The sequence below is a fragment of the Salmo salar genome, chromosome ssa10 (genome assembly GCF_905237065.1).
Source record: "Salmo salar chromosome ssa10, Ssal_v3.1, whole genome shotgun sequence".
In the NCBI taxonomy this organism is placed as follows: Eukaryota; Metazoa; Chordata; class Actinopteri; order Salmoniformes; family Salmonidae; genus Salmo; species Salmo salar.
This window is the reverse complement of record NC_059451.1, coordinates 21408298-21424197: the sequence shown is the minus strand read 5'-3', so window position 1 is coordinate 21424197 and position 15900 is coordinate 21408298. Positions and strand designations below refer to the sequence as shown.

At 42.0% G+C, this 15900-nt stretch overlaps 1 protein-coding gene across 4 annotated transcripts; it reads right to left on the bottom strand.

Moving 5' to 3' along the window:
* Positions 1 to 326: 326 nt before the first annotated feature.
* Positions 327 to 15168, bottom strand: LOC106613761 (repulsive guidance molecule A). 4 transcript variants are annotated; one of them, XM_014216342.2, is made up of 6 exons: positions 15003 to 15113; positions 11715 to 11804; positions 9437 to 9477; positions 6898 to 7046; positions 3734 to 4245; positions 327 to 1919 (listed from the first exon to the last, which is right to left on the bottom strand). In XM_014216342.2, the coding sequence occupies exons 3-6, from the start codon at positions 9472 to 9474 to the stop codon at positions 1221 to 1223; spliced, it is 1398 nt and encodes a 465-aa protein (XP_014071817.1). In that variant the 5' UTR covers positions 9475 to 9477; positions 11715 to 11804; positions 15003 to 15113; the 3' UTR covers positions 327 to 1220. The 4 variants fall into 4 exon arrangements, with proteins under 4 accessions (XP_014071817.1, XP_014071816.1, XP_014071818.1 ...); XM_014216341.2 differs by lacking the exon at positions 11715 to 11804 and having other exon boundaries at positions 15003 to 15168; XM_014216343.2 differs by lacking the exons at positions 9437 to 9477; positions 11715 to 11804; positions 15003 to 15113 and adding an exon at positions 7727 to 7786.
* Positions 15169 to 15900: the final 732 nt, after the last annotated feature.

The window sequence follows — 15900 nt, the reverse complement described above, 5'->3', positions numbered from 1 at the left end:
TTTTACAGATTTCAAAGAACAACCCCACTTTGACATTGAGATAGTGTGTAGGCCAGTGACAAAAACATGTAAATGTATTCCATTTTAACTTCAGGCTGTAACAAAATGTAGAAGGTCAAGAGTGACTACTTCTGAAGGCACTGTATGTAGAAAGTCACTGGCCTATGCTAAATATAAATTGCAACCCTTTAGGAAGACTGACAGTTTACTCAGAATTGACAGATTTACACTAGCAAATATTCACCATGGTCCCACTCACATACTGAATCCTTGTGCTGTAGACATCGACTCCTGAAAGCTTAAGAATCAAAAATGACAAACAAAGATGGTGTCCAACACTTTTTAATAGGGAAAAATTACAGATAAGGTAAAAAGCATTAGTTCATTCAAAAATACCTAACTAATCACAACAAGTGTAAAACATAGTTAAAAACAATCTATACACAGGCAAATGTACACAATATAAAACACATATACACTCTTTCAATATATTATTATATAGAGATTGTTTCTTTACCTTTAAAAAACTGGAAGCCAAGCAGCTTGAAGAGGGAGTGTTTCACCTAACTGAATGCGATCCCACTTGGGTGGAGTGAAAAGTACTGAGAATATTATACCAAAACCCAAATACATTTGGATAGGTAGTATTTTTGTTTAGTTGTTGGATCATCCCATGTAAGAAACATTTTCCAGTAAATATGACAACATTGAGGAACTAAACTTGGTGTTAACCGTTAAGTGCCTAATGATGATACACATTCCAGAAGTCTCTGCACTATAGACCATTTTCACGTAAGCCTGATACGTTCTGATTATGATATCTGACACGATTGTGTGCATCTTGATGTATTCCCAAAAATATGAAATTTACAAATATTATTTTTGATAAGGCACAGAACCACGTTATGACAAATTTCCCATTTAAGCATCCAGTAACTGTCTTAATCCAATTTACAAGTGTGAAAATAGAGTGCGCATTACGCACTTAACCACCGCTCCCACCTTGATTGCGTGCATTCAGGCTCGGACTCAATTAAGTGGTAGAAGCTGGCAGCCAACCTGTGTCTGGGGGGACAAGAAACACTGGTATCCTTTGAGGGATCAATCCTACAAAATGGTTTAGTGACAGGAAAAGAACTACAACATTCACAAATGCAAAAAAACAGACACTCCTTCAAGCTGGCATCACTTCCACTTTGTTTGCGTGTCGTATTCGCTCTTTACAAAAGCAGTAGAACGAGGAGCAAGAGTGTGACCAGACTGGGGGTGGCTGTTGCCAATGTGTGTGGCCCCCCTCTGTTTTGTTGAACATGAGGAGCCCTGGGAGAGTTTTGCTTCAGTTTGCTGGGAGGAAGGGCCTTCAGATCCTCCAGGGCCCCATAGGCTGCCATGGAGAACTCAGGGTCCCCTGTGGTGAGCAAGTCAAACACACATGACTGGAAGTATATGTCCTCTACTTGCAGGGTCTCCCTGCACTTGGCTGTGGCACGCTCCACTGTGTAGATCTGATGTGGGGGCAGTAGAGGCCCCATCTCAGGGTTAGACCCGGAGCCCGGGAGGCGCGGGTGAAGGGGCTGGCGCCCCAGCGTGTGCTCCTTGATGAGCTCGTTGCGAGGGCACCCGTGCAGACAAAGCTGCAGCCCACTGTTCTCCTCAGAAAAGTCAAGGGTGTCCTCTGGCATGCGGATAGCGAAGGTAAGGTAGCGCCCCACCCGGCGCACTATGATGGACGTCCCAATGTAGCGGGCCTGGATCGTCACCAGGCGGCCCCCGGCGCCAACCTTTTCTACGATCCACAGACTGCCCCCCTCCCCGCCAGTCCGAGAGCCGTCCTGGAAGGCACAGGGAAGGTCCTCGGTGGTGGCCTGGTACACCTTCTGCTCTGTACAGCCGTGGTACGACTTGAAGATCACTGTTATCTGGAAGAGAACAATGAAGAGACAAAAGTCAATTAAACACTCCATTGAAATCAAAATTGAATTATGAAAATCTTACTTTCTGTAGTATTGTTTGGTGGACAACTGTTAGTACATAGTTATTATAGTTCTATGCTGATGGTAAAAGCTGTTGAAGCATTATCCTGCACACCCTGATTACTAACTACTAAGCAGCAGACGCCATCAGAGGCCGTCATCAGGTGTAGTACCATTTTGAGCCACAGTGTGTCAGCAGGACCTTAACTTTTTATGACATGAACAGTTCATTTTAAAGTTTGAAAACAAACTCCAGTCTCTCTTGGAAAAGGTGTAAGAGCGTTTGGGTAATCTGATGGAAGGAAAGCACCGTGAGCAGAAATATTCATTATACTCTTATTTTCCAGTAAATATGGACTAGAAAGCACCAGCAACACATTGGTGATGTCTTGGAACAATAACTTGGAAATAACCAAATCCAAAGAAACGACTAGGCCAACTAATGAGTGTTCCCACATTAATCTGTGCCATTAAAACAAATATTGTTCATGTCATAAACCATGGCACATGTATGGCTCCATACCCTTTCTTACAAGAGTGAAGGATCAAAACAAACCCAGCTGTCTGATAGTCCCAGAAAAGTCAGAAATACCTTCCACCACAACTGCCACTGTGCCAAAGCTCTTGACACGACTCTGGAGTGCAGCCTGGATTTTTAGTACTACGCCAAAAAAATGCAAAGCTTTGTCAAAGAGCTGGCTATGGTTCACTTCACAGTTAAGGGGATACTGTATTTGATGAAGGATTTTCCTTTCTGTACTCTGACAGTTGCCCCAATTCAAGCGGACGGTGGGGGCATGCAGTATTGGCGTTGCATCCCCCCCCCATGAGCACAAAAAATAATCATTTGAAATAGTTGGCTCTGAAAACGGTTCTCCCATTACTAGTGTTTGGTTTACGTCGAACTCATATGCAATCTAGCGTAGGTTATTTACAAAAGCTCTTGAGTTTCAGCAAACTAATCTGAAAGTCATTATCACTTCAGCATTTATCAAATCTAGCCTATGCCTAGATGATTTGGTCTATTGATCTTCTCAGAGGTCTAGGTAGTCCAAGACCCAATCCTTCGTGTTTTTGCTTGTAATCTACAAGAGCTGAAAAATTCACTAATGAAAACAGATTTTAGCAAATGTGGCATGGTAAACTAGTCTAAATTGATAGTAGCCCTACTTTAGTGTCTACCAAGTGGTGTATTCATCCAGTGCAAATCTACAAATGTAGTAAGTCAAGCTCCAAGTGTGGCCTTCAATATGAAGAACCAGGTTTCAATTCTGACTTCAGGATAAGATGCTATTAAGATAAACCAAACAGTAGAATAAAAATATATATATATATATTTTTTTTTTTAAATCAAATTTTTCAAATTACTCCATATTTCAAGAAAAATATCTGTTCATTATTTGACTAGAGTGGAGGATTTTTATTTTTTTATCCAATTGTGGGAGAGGGAAAAGTTGGGGCAAGCGTTAATCACTACCATATGACTGACCACCCATGTGTTAAAGGTAGAGCGCTCAAGCATGTCTGTGATCCAACACCACTAAATAGCCCTCTCTCCCCTGGTGTCTGCAAAAGGAATGAGAGGTAAAGTCACTGGAGACAGATCCTAACTTGAGATATACGTGTTTATCTTGAACCATTGTGTCAGTCTCCTTTTGAATTCAATGTATGACATACAGTTCAGGTACCTTTGTTATGATTGGGGCCCTATGTTTTACTGACAGCAAAATCACCATACATGAACCCATGACTTGGCCTACCTTGCTGGTGGCGGTGGCGCTGGAGCCCAGGACAACAGGTACGTTGGTCACTTGCACCGACAGGTAACGGTTATCGATAAGAGGCCACGCCCCCTCCACCTTGCAGGTCTGGAACTCGTCCCGGAAAGTCCGTAGGTGTGGGTCCCCGAATAATCCACAGTGGGCATACTTCTTTCCCTGGCCGGCAGGGCCCGAGGCCAGCACGCGGCTCTCATAGTCGCACAGCTCGGACACGACTGGCCTGGAGGTGCTAGGGGCCTTGGCCGAGGAGGTGGGCCCGTCGCTGGAGCAGTTGTGCTGGGTGAAGAGCTCCTTGATACGGAACACGGCCGAGTGGTAGACCAGGTCGCCCCTGCAGCTGCGCGCCGTGCGGCGGGTACACAGGGCGTAGGCGCGCAAGGCAATGCAGTAGTCCACATCGGATGGGGAGTCTTCCTGGAGACCACTAGAGGGAGAGGTAGAGGCCACGTACTCCGCATTGCAGCGCTGGATCCGGCACTGTTGGCAGTGTGCTGTAGGGGGAAGAAACAGGGGACAGGTGTTACGTGTTTATCATTGCCAACAACATCAGAAACAAAATGGGAGGAAAGTCATTTATTTAGATAATGAACCATTGTGTACACCGAAGCGGAAACTAGTTAAATGGTGGTGTATACGAATGTGTTTGTCTGAACTCTTCCTAAGAATGAAAAATTGATGCAAAAGTGCTTAACACTACTCTAACGACCATATAAAATAGGTTTCCAATAGAAAATCACAGTAATTAGGCTAGTCTATTTACTGCCTAATAACTTTGTTATAATTAATTTTCTGAGTTAACACATCAGCTGTACAACAGGACAGTTAAACTATTCCACCTATCGAGTTTACGTTCGGAAAAAATTGCTACTTAAAACCCAAATGCGCCAGCCCACAGGGGCATGGTACCATACTCCGTCTAAGATCAAAATCAGTCAAAACTTAATAGCCCCCCCCCCTAACTCACTGTCACAGAAATAACAGTGCTTCACTCCTGGAGGAAGCCAATCTGTGTAGTTTGCTAAAGGGTGATGAATGTGGTTTGGATTTTGCTAGGCCAATAGGAGGCGCAATAAAGGTGCACATGTCCAATGTATATGAGGTTGACTTCAGACCCAAGAGGAACTGCACAAAGAGCAGTGCTTGTTCAGCAACCGACTAACAGCTGGTTGAAGGCAAGGATGTAAGACCCAGTCAGGATCGTATAAATTCAGCACTTCCTGTGTTAAGTTATTACTCAGCACCGTGTATCTGGCAGCAAATATGTTTTGGGGGGTAACAAGGAGACTATGTATTCTGATGTTTCACGTTTGAGAAGCCTATAGGCTTCTCTTGAGGTGACAGGTGCATTGCATGACATTCATTTATTGCCTCACCTGTGCAAGTGTCACATTACATCCACTTTAATAATACAGCCTCAACAAGACTAAAAACAGAACTATGAACAATAATCATATTCACATTGACAGAAGCTCAGATAATTGACACTAGGCCTCCAGACACCAAAAGGCATGATGAGCTTGCAATACAAATATTGTCATTTTTATTTATTTTTTCCCCAGACAGTGGGGAAAGATAATTGGTTGCAAACTGAAAACATTTTCAAGTGACTAATGCCCTACATGGGTCTCGGCAACTGTTCATCAAAACGGAGATGTCGTGTGAGAGGTCAATTTAGAAGCATTCTACATCCCTCTTCTGAATTCCGCCAATGATCCCTGTGCTTGCAGGGAGGTCACCGAACTCTGCTTAAAATGTTGTCCGTTTGGCACAGCCTACAGCGCAAACCAACATGTCCATCTCTAAAGGCTTTATGGTCAGACCTTGACAAGACGCAATGTGAGAACTATGTGCGGAAATGGGAAAGGATTAAGAGAATAGGACGAATTTGCATAGCGAAAAAATTATTTCAATAGGCGCATGAGAACATTTTTAATGGAAACAAAATAAGAGGGTGGCTTTAGAATATAAACAAGGCAAGCATGGCATATCCAGTATTATATGAATTATCTTACTCATCCTGCTATGTACATGAATACACCAACCAAAATGCACAATAACCATGTCATAGCAGTCTACAACGTTATGTGGAAGTAAGACTTTACAATTCAACTATCACTAACAATACTAATTTATAGGATACTGTGTTGCAATGCAATTCCATTTTTTTTTTTAAATCTATAGCGTTTAACTATCTGAAGCTTATCTAAGGATCTACGGTGAAAATTGTCAAAACATTACAACACATCACGAAACGATTGGACCAAAAACACATTCGTCTCAAATCCCCGTGTATTTATCTGTAACAACTCTTGTGACTTAAACTTGTAACGTTAACTAGCCATTACGTACTTTTTCAAAATACCTTCAAAAGTTACTCAAACTAACAAATCAACACACTTACACAATGTGTCGTACCGCTCATGCATACAGAACTCAGGCCGAAGTTTTTTAAAGTTACGACGGACACGTTCAGAGGCCGAAAAGTCTGACCAACGCATTGTAACAACAAATGAAGCGTGAACTGAAAAACACCGTCGACTAAAACTAACCACGGCGTTAAGTTAGCAAGCTAACTTACATGTTAACGTGTTAGCCATGTGTCGCTACTTTACAAAAATGTTCGAATACAAATTTGCAAATGCGACGTCAAAAGGCTAGCAAGCTAAATGCTAATGTGCTTAATTAGCCAACTTCTACAAGGAACGTTAAAACTTTATTTTAGACTTCGTGTGTGAATACATCATTAGGTCTATAGCTAGCTTCGACCATGAAAAAAAGACTGTTCGAGATAATGCATTTAGCTAGATACTTCGGGCAAATGGTTAGCAAAGTAACTTAGATCGTGTAGTTTAGCTAGCCGCTAACTGCCCGTTTTAGTCACGCAGCAAGCTAGTTCGCTCGCTGATTACCGACGTAACTTGTAACCAATCACTGTTTGACTAAAACTCCAACTTAACAGAAATATACAGGGTAAACTAAATACACTCCCATGTTTCAGTTCATAACTATTCCCGAAAGCGTAAGTGTTTTGTGAACTAGTTTCGCACCATTAACACAGCCAAGAAAGTCTTCCATCAATCATTCGGGGTGCGGGAAAAATGTTTTGCATATGCACACAGAACATACATAATGTGTTGCCTTACCTGGTCGGAGCAGCAGCGAAAGTAAAACCATCGTAAAAGTAATACAGTTCCAAAGCTGCCGCTTAGCCAAGTTTTGAGGTCCGCTTCTCCCCATGCCAATCCATTCAGTTAGAATGGAGTTCTCCGACTGCTGCTCATCGACGCTGTAGCTGCGTGAAATTAGACAAACATTCGTATTCTTTCCCAAGCGCTGTCATTCAAAAAGGGCCCCGTCTGCAGGGCGGCTCTACATGGGAGGGGTCTAACACAGTAGACGGGGCTCAAATGTGGTTGTTGGCCAATGAAATACTAATTACTCGTTAAGCACTTTATATTTACATAATGCGGTTTATGGCAATCGTGGGACTAAGCCAATGGAAAGTGTTTCTAAAGACAATGAAGTCGTTTCGAAATAATTATCGTAGTAGTTGGTAGCCAGTTACAATAAGTATTCGGCCAGGGTAGAGCTGACGACAATTCGTTTTTCTCACATTTAATTACACTTACAACTAAAACGTGTTGTTTGCAGCCTATATGATTTATCTGAAAGAAATAGTAAACCTCTTCCAGGAGAGAGTTCGAGATAGGAGTTGTAGCTCTGTCCACACAGCTCCCTCTCTGCACTATAAAGCATTCAGCTGTGGCAGTTGTCCTGTTTGATCTCCCTGAGTCTCAACATAGCTGGAGAGCAAATGGCCCAATGCAAACAACCCTGTTGTTTCTCTCTGCTTAACTTAAATCATTACATTACTTTCCCTACCTTCTGAAGAAAATGCTCACCCAGGAGAACAATGGTGTCGTAACACCTAGCATGAATAACAAAGTTAGGCATTATGTGGTAGTAAATTACCCTAGGTTTGAATAACAGATTTGTGGCATATGAACAGCATGAGGGAGTGAGCTCTCCGTGTCAAGATACTCTTGTCACTTTGCTATTAAGTTGAAAAATTGTTGGGGAGGCAGGTCATACAATCACGTATGCATCAGTGGAGGCTCATTGTAATGGCTGGAATGGAGTCAATGGAATGGTATCAACCAACAGGAAACCACACGTTTGATGCCATTCCATTGACTCCATTCCAGCCATTATTATGAGCCGTCCTCCCCTCAGCAGCCTCCACTGGTATGCATACATATGGGTTTACATATGTTACCCTGGATGTTGTTTCATACCTGAGGTCACTGAACATTGCCAGAGATGGTAAATCTGGTGAATGTGTAGCATTCCCCCCTAGTATTATATCTCCATAAAGATGGGCAGCTTATTATTTGAACACTCACAATACAGGAGAGACATTCTCCATGAATTATTTTCTCTCAGCTAACTGCTGCTATTATTTTTTCCATTACATTTTCAGTTAGCAACTTGTATGTTACTCTTTCTCTTTTTGTGGCCAACTTTCCATCCCTTGCCTTGAACGACACTTCGTCTTTCATTTGCACAGCTGCAAAGCAGGGCCATCTGCATGGAGCAGAATCATTGGGTTTTGCTCCATGGCCACCACTGTGTTTCTGTGGTTCTCATGTCATGTAAACGTAGGGTTTTTAATGGACAAGTAATTAGTCAATCAAATATTGGTGTAAAGAAGATCAGCAATCATACTCGGCATAATTCTGTAATTGGATTTAAAACTGAATTTACTCAGACAAATTTAACATTCTGTGCGCCGGGCTGCATACCTCTTTTTACTTTATTAGAAGCAACTGAATTATTATACTGCTCAATTTGAGTGGAGGCTGCTGAGGGGAGGACTGCTCATAATAATGGCTGGAACGGAGCGACTGGAATGGCATCAAACACATGGAAACCATGTGTTTGATGTATTTGATACCATTTCACTAGCTCTGCTCCAGCCATTTCCACGAGCCCTTCCTCCCCAAATAAGATGCCACCAACCTCCTGTACTCAATTTATACACTTGCCTCCCTTCCCCACCTTCCAATATTTACACGTGTAAATATTGGACTATAAATTGTGCCTGTATTATACTTATGCTAAAATGTTTATTCTATTCTACTGCCATTTATGTTTTACTATTTCTTATTGTTGTTGCATTGACAAAAAGAAACCTGCAAGTAAGCATTTCATTGGACGATGTATACCATGCGTATCCCAAAAACTTGTAACTTGAAACTTGAACCCAGACAGGTATTGGATCACTGGTTTCTCTATACACATGCTGGCTCCTCTGGCCCACAAAATGGTGTGATTCAGGTGCTCTGTCAGTCTTGTGAAAGGTCCTCACAGTCCTTGTTGATGTGGGGTTGATATATATATTGGAGGGGGAAATGAAGACAGCTCAACCCAAGTGGAACGTTTGGATTGTTCTGTTCTGTCAGAAGGGTTGATACACTGTGCCAAGTCTGTCCCGCGAGGGTCAACGTACTGTGTTTGTTCAGCTAATTTTGGGCTTGATCTGTTTCATGGCTGTTCTCTACTACGGACACATTTCAAACTCCCTGCTGCACAGGTTTGCAGATAGTGATTAGGGCTCTTAGACCTGAGACTGTAGCAAGGCATGTGCATTTATTCCTAACAAAGTTTCAGGTTGTCTCTCACCTCTCAAAATGCTCATCTTCAGGATCTGTAGACAACATTTTCTGCAAGAAAAAAACAGAAATGAGTTATTGTGATTGAAGGCAAAGCATGTGCAGGAATACAATTATTTTCGAATATGTATTTATGAAAAAGTCAATTGGGGCAATTTGTGATTTGCGTCTTTAAAGAGAAACCAATACGACATGCTTAGTGCTACCTTTTTCACTTGTTTATATTTTCTCTATAGCCTACTTCAGTAACTGAATCCAAACAATAACTCCAAGACGTCAGTTGTAAATGATAACAATTCTCCAGGTTTGTCCTGAATTGTGAACTGATCCTCTCTAAATAAATGTAGACTCTTTGTCCATTGAAGAATTGATATGACTTTCACTAGGGATAGCACAATTACCGTATAACCATGTAACCGATGTTATGAATGAAGACCGTCATGAAAATAAAATAACGTCATAACCGTTCTGATTTTCTTTGTAGAACGAACAGCTGACTGAAGACGGGACTGCCGGCCATTCGCACGGTTAAGTCCATTTCTGCGGTAACATGGACTCTTTACTCCTTGCTGAAACAAGCAGGCTGTTGTAGCAAACAAATCTTCGGTTGCCCTAGACAATGCCCCCCTCCCTGCAGCAGCACACATAGAAATATAATGAATAGAACAGAAATTACGTATTTTTGCTATTTGAACGGTTTTAACAGTGACCGCGGTCATTTGGCTGACCAATAACCGTCATCCAAAATTCCATGACCGTCACAGCCCTAATTTGTGAATCATTCAAACATAGCTCAGTGAAGCAAACAGCTAATCCATCCAGATGGATGGACCAGATGAATTCTTCACATGAAAGAGACCCCCTATAGATGGTCCGTAGAGCTTGATAGGCGGAGAAAGAGCTCTTTCTTTCCCCTTTCCTTCTGAGCATATTGCATTGCATGACCCAGCAAATATGCATATTCTGCCTCTTAAAGCCAGTACATTTCTCCCGACACTGGATCACTTGTTCTAATACAATAGAAAAATGAGGTCAGTCTGGTAAAATTAGCCATCCGCCTCACGGCAGGCCTGAATGCCAGGCCAGTGAGAAGGAACAGCTGGGCTCCATTTGTGAGTTGGAGAAACAAGAGAAATAAAGAGAAAGGGATCAGAGGCATTTTGGCAAGAAGCAAAGATAGGGATTGGAAGAGTGATAAGATATAGTAAAAAAAAGGAGTAAAAACAGGAGTAAGGAGAGAGTAACTGACGAAAACATGGGGTTTGATGAGAATGAGTAGTATGAGAAAGGAAACTAGAATTAAAGAAGAGGGAAAGGGTTTTGAGAGTCAGACAGTGAGAGAAAGATCCCCAGGAATCTGGCAACTGTAGCGTAAAAGAGAAGAAGAGAGTGAAACAAGAAGGTGGGGAGGAGGAGTGTGCAGGAGCAGGAGAGAGGGGGAAGAAAAGGAGAGGGGATTGGGTTTCCTCTGACTGTGTGTCTGGGCAGCGCCACATGTTCCTCATTAAGGTCCTCACACTGCGGGACCAACTCCACACCGTGGTGCTTGTTTTTGTTACTAGGTCCATTGCGCTGTGGTCTGGATGAAACCAGAAAACTGGGCCAGTGCTCTCCTGAAAACCTTTACAAACTAGTACACACCTCTTGTTTAGAGGAATCCTTATCTAAAACGTTATGATTAAAAACAACATGGGTTTGTTTCACACTAACTTTGTCCACTGAAATTGTCCCCAGATTTTTTGGGATAGAATCTGATAACAAAATCTAGAGAAATGCTTACACTCTGATACACCTGTAATATGAGGCCGTAGGATACGCAGGTAACCGCACTGTATATTTCTATCAAATCACATATTTTGCCTAGTGGCACGAGCTGTTGAGTTGTGGCCACATGTAGGAAAAATGTGACGATTTGCACAATCGTCCTAAAATCTCATAAGAAATTAGGTGGTGTTTTTTGTCTTACAGTAACGTTATATTATGCTATTATATTTGGTACCGTTATGTACAATACTATCATAACGTGATCTTGCGGACTTTTTTTATCAGCTTGGATTGAACTTTATTAAACAAGCACCATTCACCAGAGTAGCCTGTTCTCTATGAGTAGATTAGAGACTTGCGTAAGTAGAGAATACCGCACATGCGCAGAAGCTTTGGGACCTTTAGCCCATGGGATAAGGGGTCTAGAAAAGTTGGATCTGCAGCCACTCCGTAAGTCTAAAGTGGAAAGTGCTCAAATGTTCTTTTAAAGGGCTCTTGTATAAGGTAAGTGGCCTAGTTAGTACCTTGTGAGTGTGAGTCTCTGAGTGAGCAGCAGTAGGGAGAGCATGGCTTCATGATGCAGGGCAGGCCACTCACAGCGAAGGGACTGTTATCTGTAGGTAGATAAGACATCAAGCGGTGTGAGTGTGTACAGGGCTGTCCTGATAGCATCTCCCCTCGAGGATCCCACTTACTGGCCATGATTGATACCTGACAGAGCACAGAGGGGGATCCTCACAGTGTTTTTCTAGCTGCTTGCAACCCTCTCCATAGCAGGCCATGCGTGCATCTGTTTACAGTGTTTTGGCAATGTGTGTGCCTGAGTCAACAGAAGCTGTTATCAAGGAGCTGCATATCTACTTTCAGAAGCTATGCTTTTTGAACACGTTGTGTGGTCACTGGTTTTCAACAGAAAATTATTGAGTTATAGGATTGCTTGTAGATTTTGTCCCCAGAATATTCATATTCATTTATTTGTGGGTCATGTGAGGCGGTTATGTCATGAGAGAGGGCACTATTGCATACCTCCTATCTGAAAAAATTAAGTTTGCACTTTGCATTGACTAACTGTTGATCCAGACAGTAGATATAACATATTGATATTATCTTGACTAGGGGCCTACAATGAAAACGCTGTATATAATGCGATACAGTTGTCTATGAACCCTAAATGTAATCCTAAACTAAAATTTAAATAATTTCACTGAAGTGTCCCTGTTCTCAATTCTCTGTTATTCTCTCACACCCTTGCAATAATTCTCTCCCCCTTTCCTCCTTTTCAACAGAACAAATGTAGTTGACATAGCGTCAAGCTCAGTGCCTTTCAATAGATAGTCAACTGACAGGTAACCATAGATCTTAGGTCAGGGGGTGATGAGGGATGATAGAGCAAATACATGCAGAGCAGAATACAAAGGGACCTCTGATCCTTCCCCAAAGGGAGAGAGTGCAGCATAGCCTGGCCGACCACAGTAAAGGGGATCTCACCTTTGACCCTGACACTACCTGTGTATCTGCAGTGCAGGTGAGTCAGGAGACAGTAAGCTTCGAGGCCCCTGAGGTGGGAGGTATGTGTGGGAGGATTAGAAAGGTGTGTGTAACATGCAGACAGATCAGCACTGAAGCTTCCCTAATCTTTCAACTGTCATCTAACCACAAAGTACCTTGCCTGCTCTGCACTCCCTTTCATTAGGTATTGCAAAAAATATATATATTTGCAAGGACTGTGAAATAGATAGTGATGAAGCAAGAAAAATTTGTCTTGGGTTGAAAAACTGATTTTATAACACAACCACAAATAGCACTTTCAGTACTTTATTGATAATGCCATTATGCCATATGCACTCTCTAAGCAGGTCGCAAGCTGATTTGATTTCCATTGCCTTGCTAGAACATGCTCGGGCTTTCCACTTCCCACCTCTCCTGACCCCCCCCCCCTGTACTCCTAGGGCAGGCTGAATAGTGAATAGTAGAGACAGATAGCCAATTGCTTTGCTTTGTAATGACACTCTTTCCGCCAGGAAATGATGGACAATTCGCTCTAAAAGGCTTCACCAGTGAATAAAATGATAATGATCCATACCACACATTTTTCGATGTTACGAGCTTTGATTTAATTTATTAGGATCCCCTTTAGACGATGCCAATGGCGACAGGTAGTCTTACTGGGGTCTGACATATAACGAAAAAAAGACTTCCCAATTTACATACATTCTTTCGGATTGGATATACAGTATGTTGCCTTGTTTATGGGTTACCTGAACTAGTAAAAGTACATTTAATCAAAAATATATACACATTGTTGAATATTTCCAAGAATCGACTCTAGCGTATGATTGTGTTCTATCATTGAACCTTCTAACCACAGACCTCTCCAACTACGGAGTTGAGTGTTTCCTACATTAACAGGTAAGGGAGGTGGAAAGAGGGATGTGGGTTGTGTGTGTTAGTCCATTTGTCTAAGAAGGCAAGCTCTCCCTCAGCCGGAGAGAGAGAGTTATAGCCTCCCGCATCTGCCCCATGCTGTCACCAAAGACCCAAGGTTTCCTCTGCTGGTTTCCTTTTTACTACCGCTCTCTTTTTTCTTCTCCTGCAGAAACTGTAAACATTTGACTGAGTGCAATGATACTTATCCATGACCTATCCACATATGGGTAAGCGTTAAGCAAACATGAAGGTTAAGACATTAAGGAAAAAAATGTTCCTCTCCATTGCCCATCTCTATATATATTTTCCTTCTTTGCCAAACTCCTAACAACAAGGTATGCACAGGCCTACATTTAACATTTGCGTACATTTAAAACCACATTTCACTGCACCTTTGGCAATAAAACATATTTATGTTTTATTTGCAACCACAATACTTTTTGGCCTCAATGTCTAACAATTCAGCTGACATTTGTGACAGTTCAAGTAAGTGGCTCTAAACTCAACAAACCATGTGGGGCAAATCATACATATTTATCTATTTTTATTGGAGTTTCGATTTTTTCTACCCTTCAGTCCCATTGCAATGTGCTCTATGCCTGAAGTGACACGGCATGAACTCAAAATGCTTCACTGTATGACTCTGCCCAGCCTATCAATCTGATAGTCTTTCAGAAGTGGTCTATCTGACATGAGTAAAGGCTATTCTCCAACACTTAGCTCACACAAACAACAGTCCAGGACCAGGAATAGATGGACAGGCAAACGGTAACTCATGAGACTAGTGTGTAAATTTAGTTTACTAATCCCTATTCACCAAGGTTTACCTCTGGAGGCATGTAAAGAATGCTTCTGTGTGGGGCAAGGAACCCAAAACTGGGAGACTTGGGGAAACATTCACACCAATCAGAGCTGCTTGACTGAATACAATACTAGAGATCCAGGATCTGGGTATCGTGTAAAGAATTCAGTGTTCACTGCTTGGAAATGGATATTACTGTCGTTTTCTCGGCTTCTAACAGATGTTTCTTATATTCGCTATAAAGAGACATCATAGTCACCCCTAAGCAGTCGCGTTCCTTTCTCGCAGAGAGGTAGTACATGTATTTTGTCAACACATATTGTCATCGGCTACTGGTATAGCCAGAGGGGCAGAAGGACTCGAATGGACATAGGAGGCTTGATGCTTTTAGTTATATTTTACTATTCAGTACTGGCAGGAATGAATTAAGATACAAAATTGCCAAATATTGACCCTGACCAGAATTACATTTTCAGTGTATGTCATGAACAACAGTTTGCATTTAGTATTTTCTTTTCAGTACAGCATCTGACAGTGATTGATTTGTTGGAAAGCAATGTCAGAGGGAAAAAATTTAACTTACCTTGGATTTGTATGTGTGCGATGTTGTATGCTGAATGGGCAGTTGGACCAGGCAGAGACAGTTAACCCTCGTTCCCCTGCAACCTCAACTGGTGGACTAAGTGCCGTTCTGCTATACAGGGGGAGATAGCTGGGAATTAAAGCATATGACAACAGCTGTCCGTTAAAAGAATCGGCACTTTGATTACTAGTGATCAATGTTCTTTAATTCCTACATATCTGGGTAGGGCATTTCCAAAAGAAAAAAAAAGAAGAATAGAATAGAATGGAAAAAAGATTCAAACACATTCACATGCATGCACACAAACATGCACAAACACACACACATAGACACATACTGTACACACCCACACACACACTCACACTCATAGACATTCATTGGCTTGACAACATGTGTCGCCTTTGGACGGCATCCCATATTCTCCAAAGGCCTGCGAGGCAGACAGACGACCATGCACTAGTGTTAACAGAGCATGTGGACCGCTGTGCAAAGTGAATGAGAGCTCTATGTGTTGTCATGTTCTATCCTCATCTCTCTCTCTCTCTCTCTCTCTCTCTCTCTCTCTCTCTCTCTCTCTCTCTCTCTCTCTCTCTCTCTCTCTCTCTCTCTCTCTCTCTCTCTCTCTCTCTCTCCCTCTCTCTCACACCTCCAACCCCCAACTTCTACAATCACACACTGATTTGCAAGCACCTAGTCTTAGATCCATACTATCATGTCATACAATTAATTAAGGAAAATATCTTTCTTGACAAATATGAAGGGTAAAGTGAGCTCCACAGCTTAATTTCTGTCATTTTTACCCTGCAGACATAGTTTGCTGAAACTTCAGCATCAAAACACCTTCAAAGAAAAAGCCTTCTTATGCGTTTACCCTCATCCAATTCTTTTATGTGGTTCA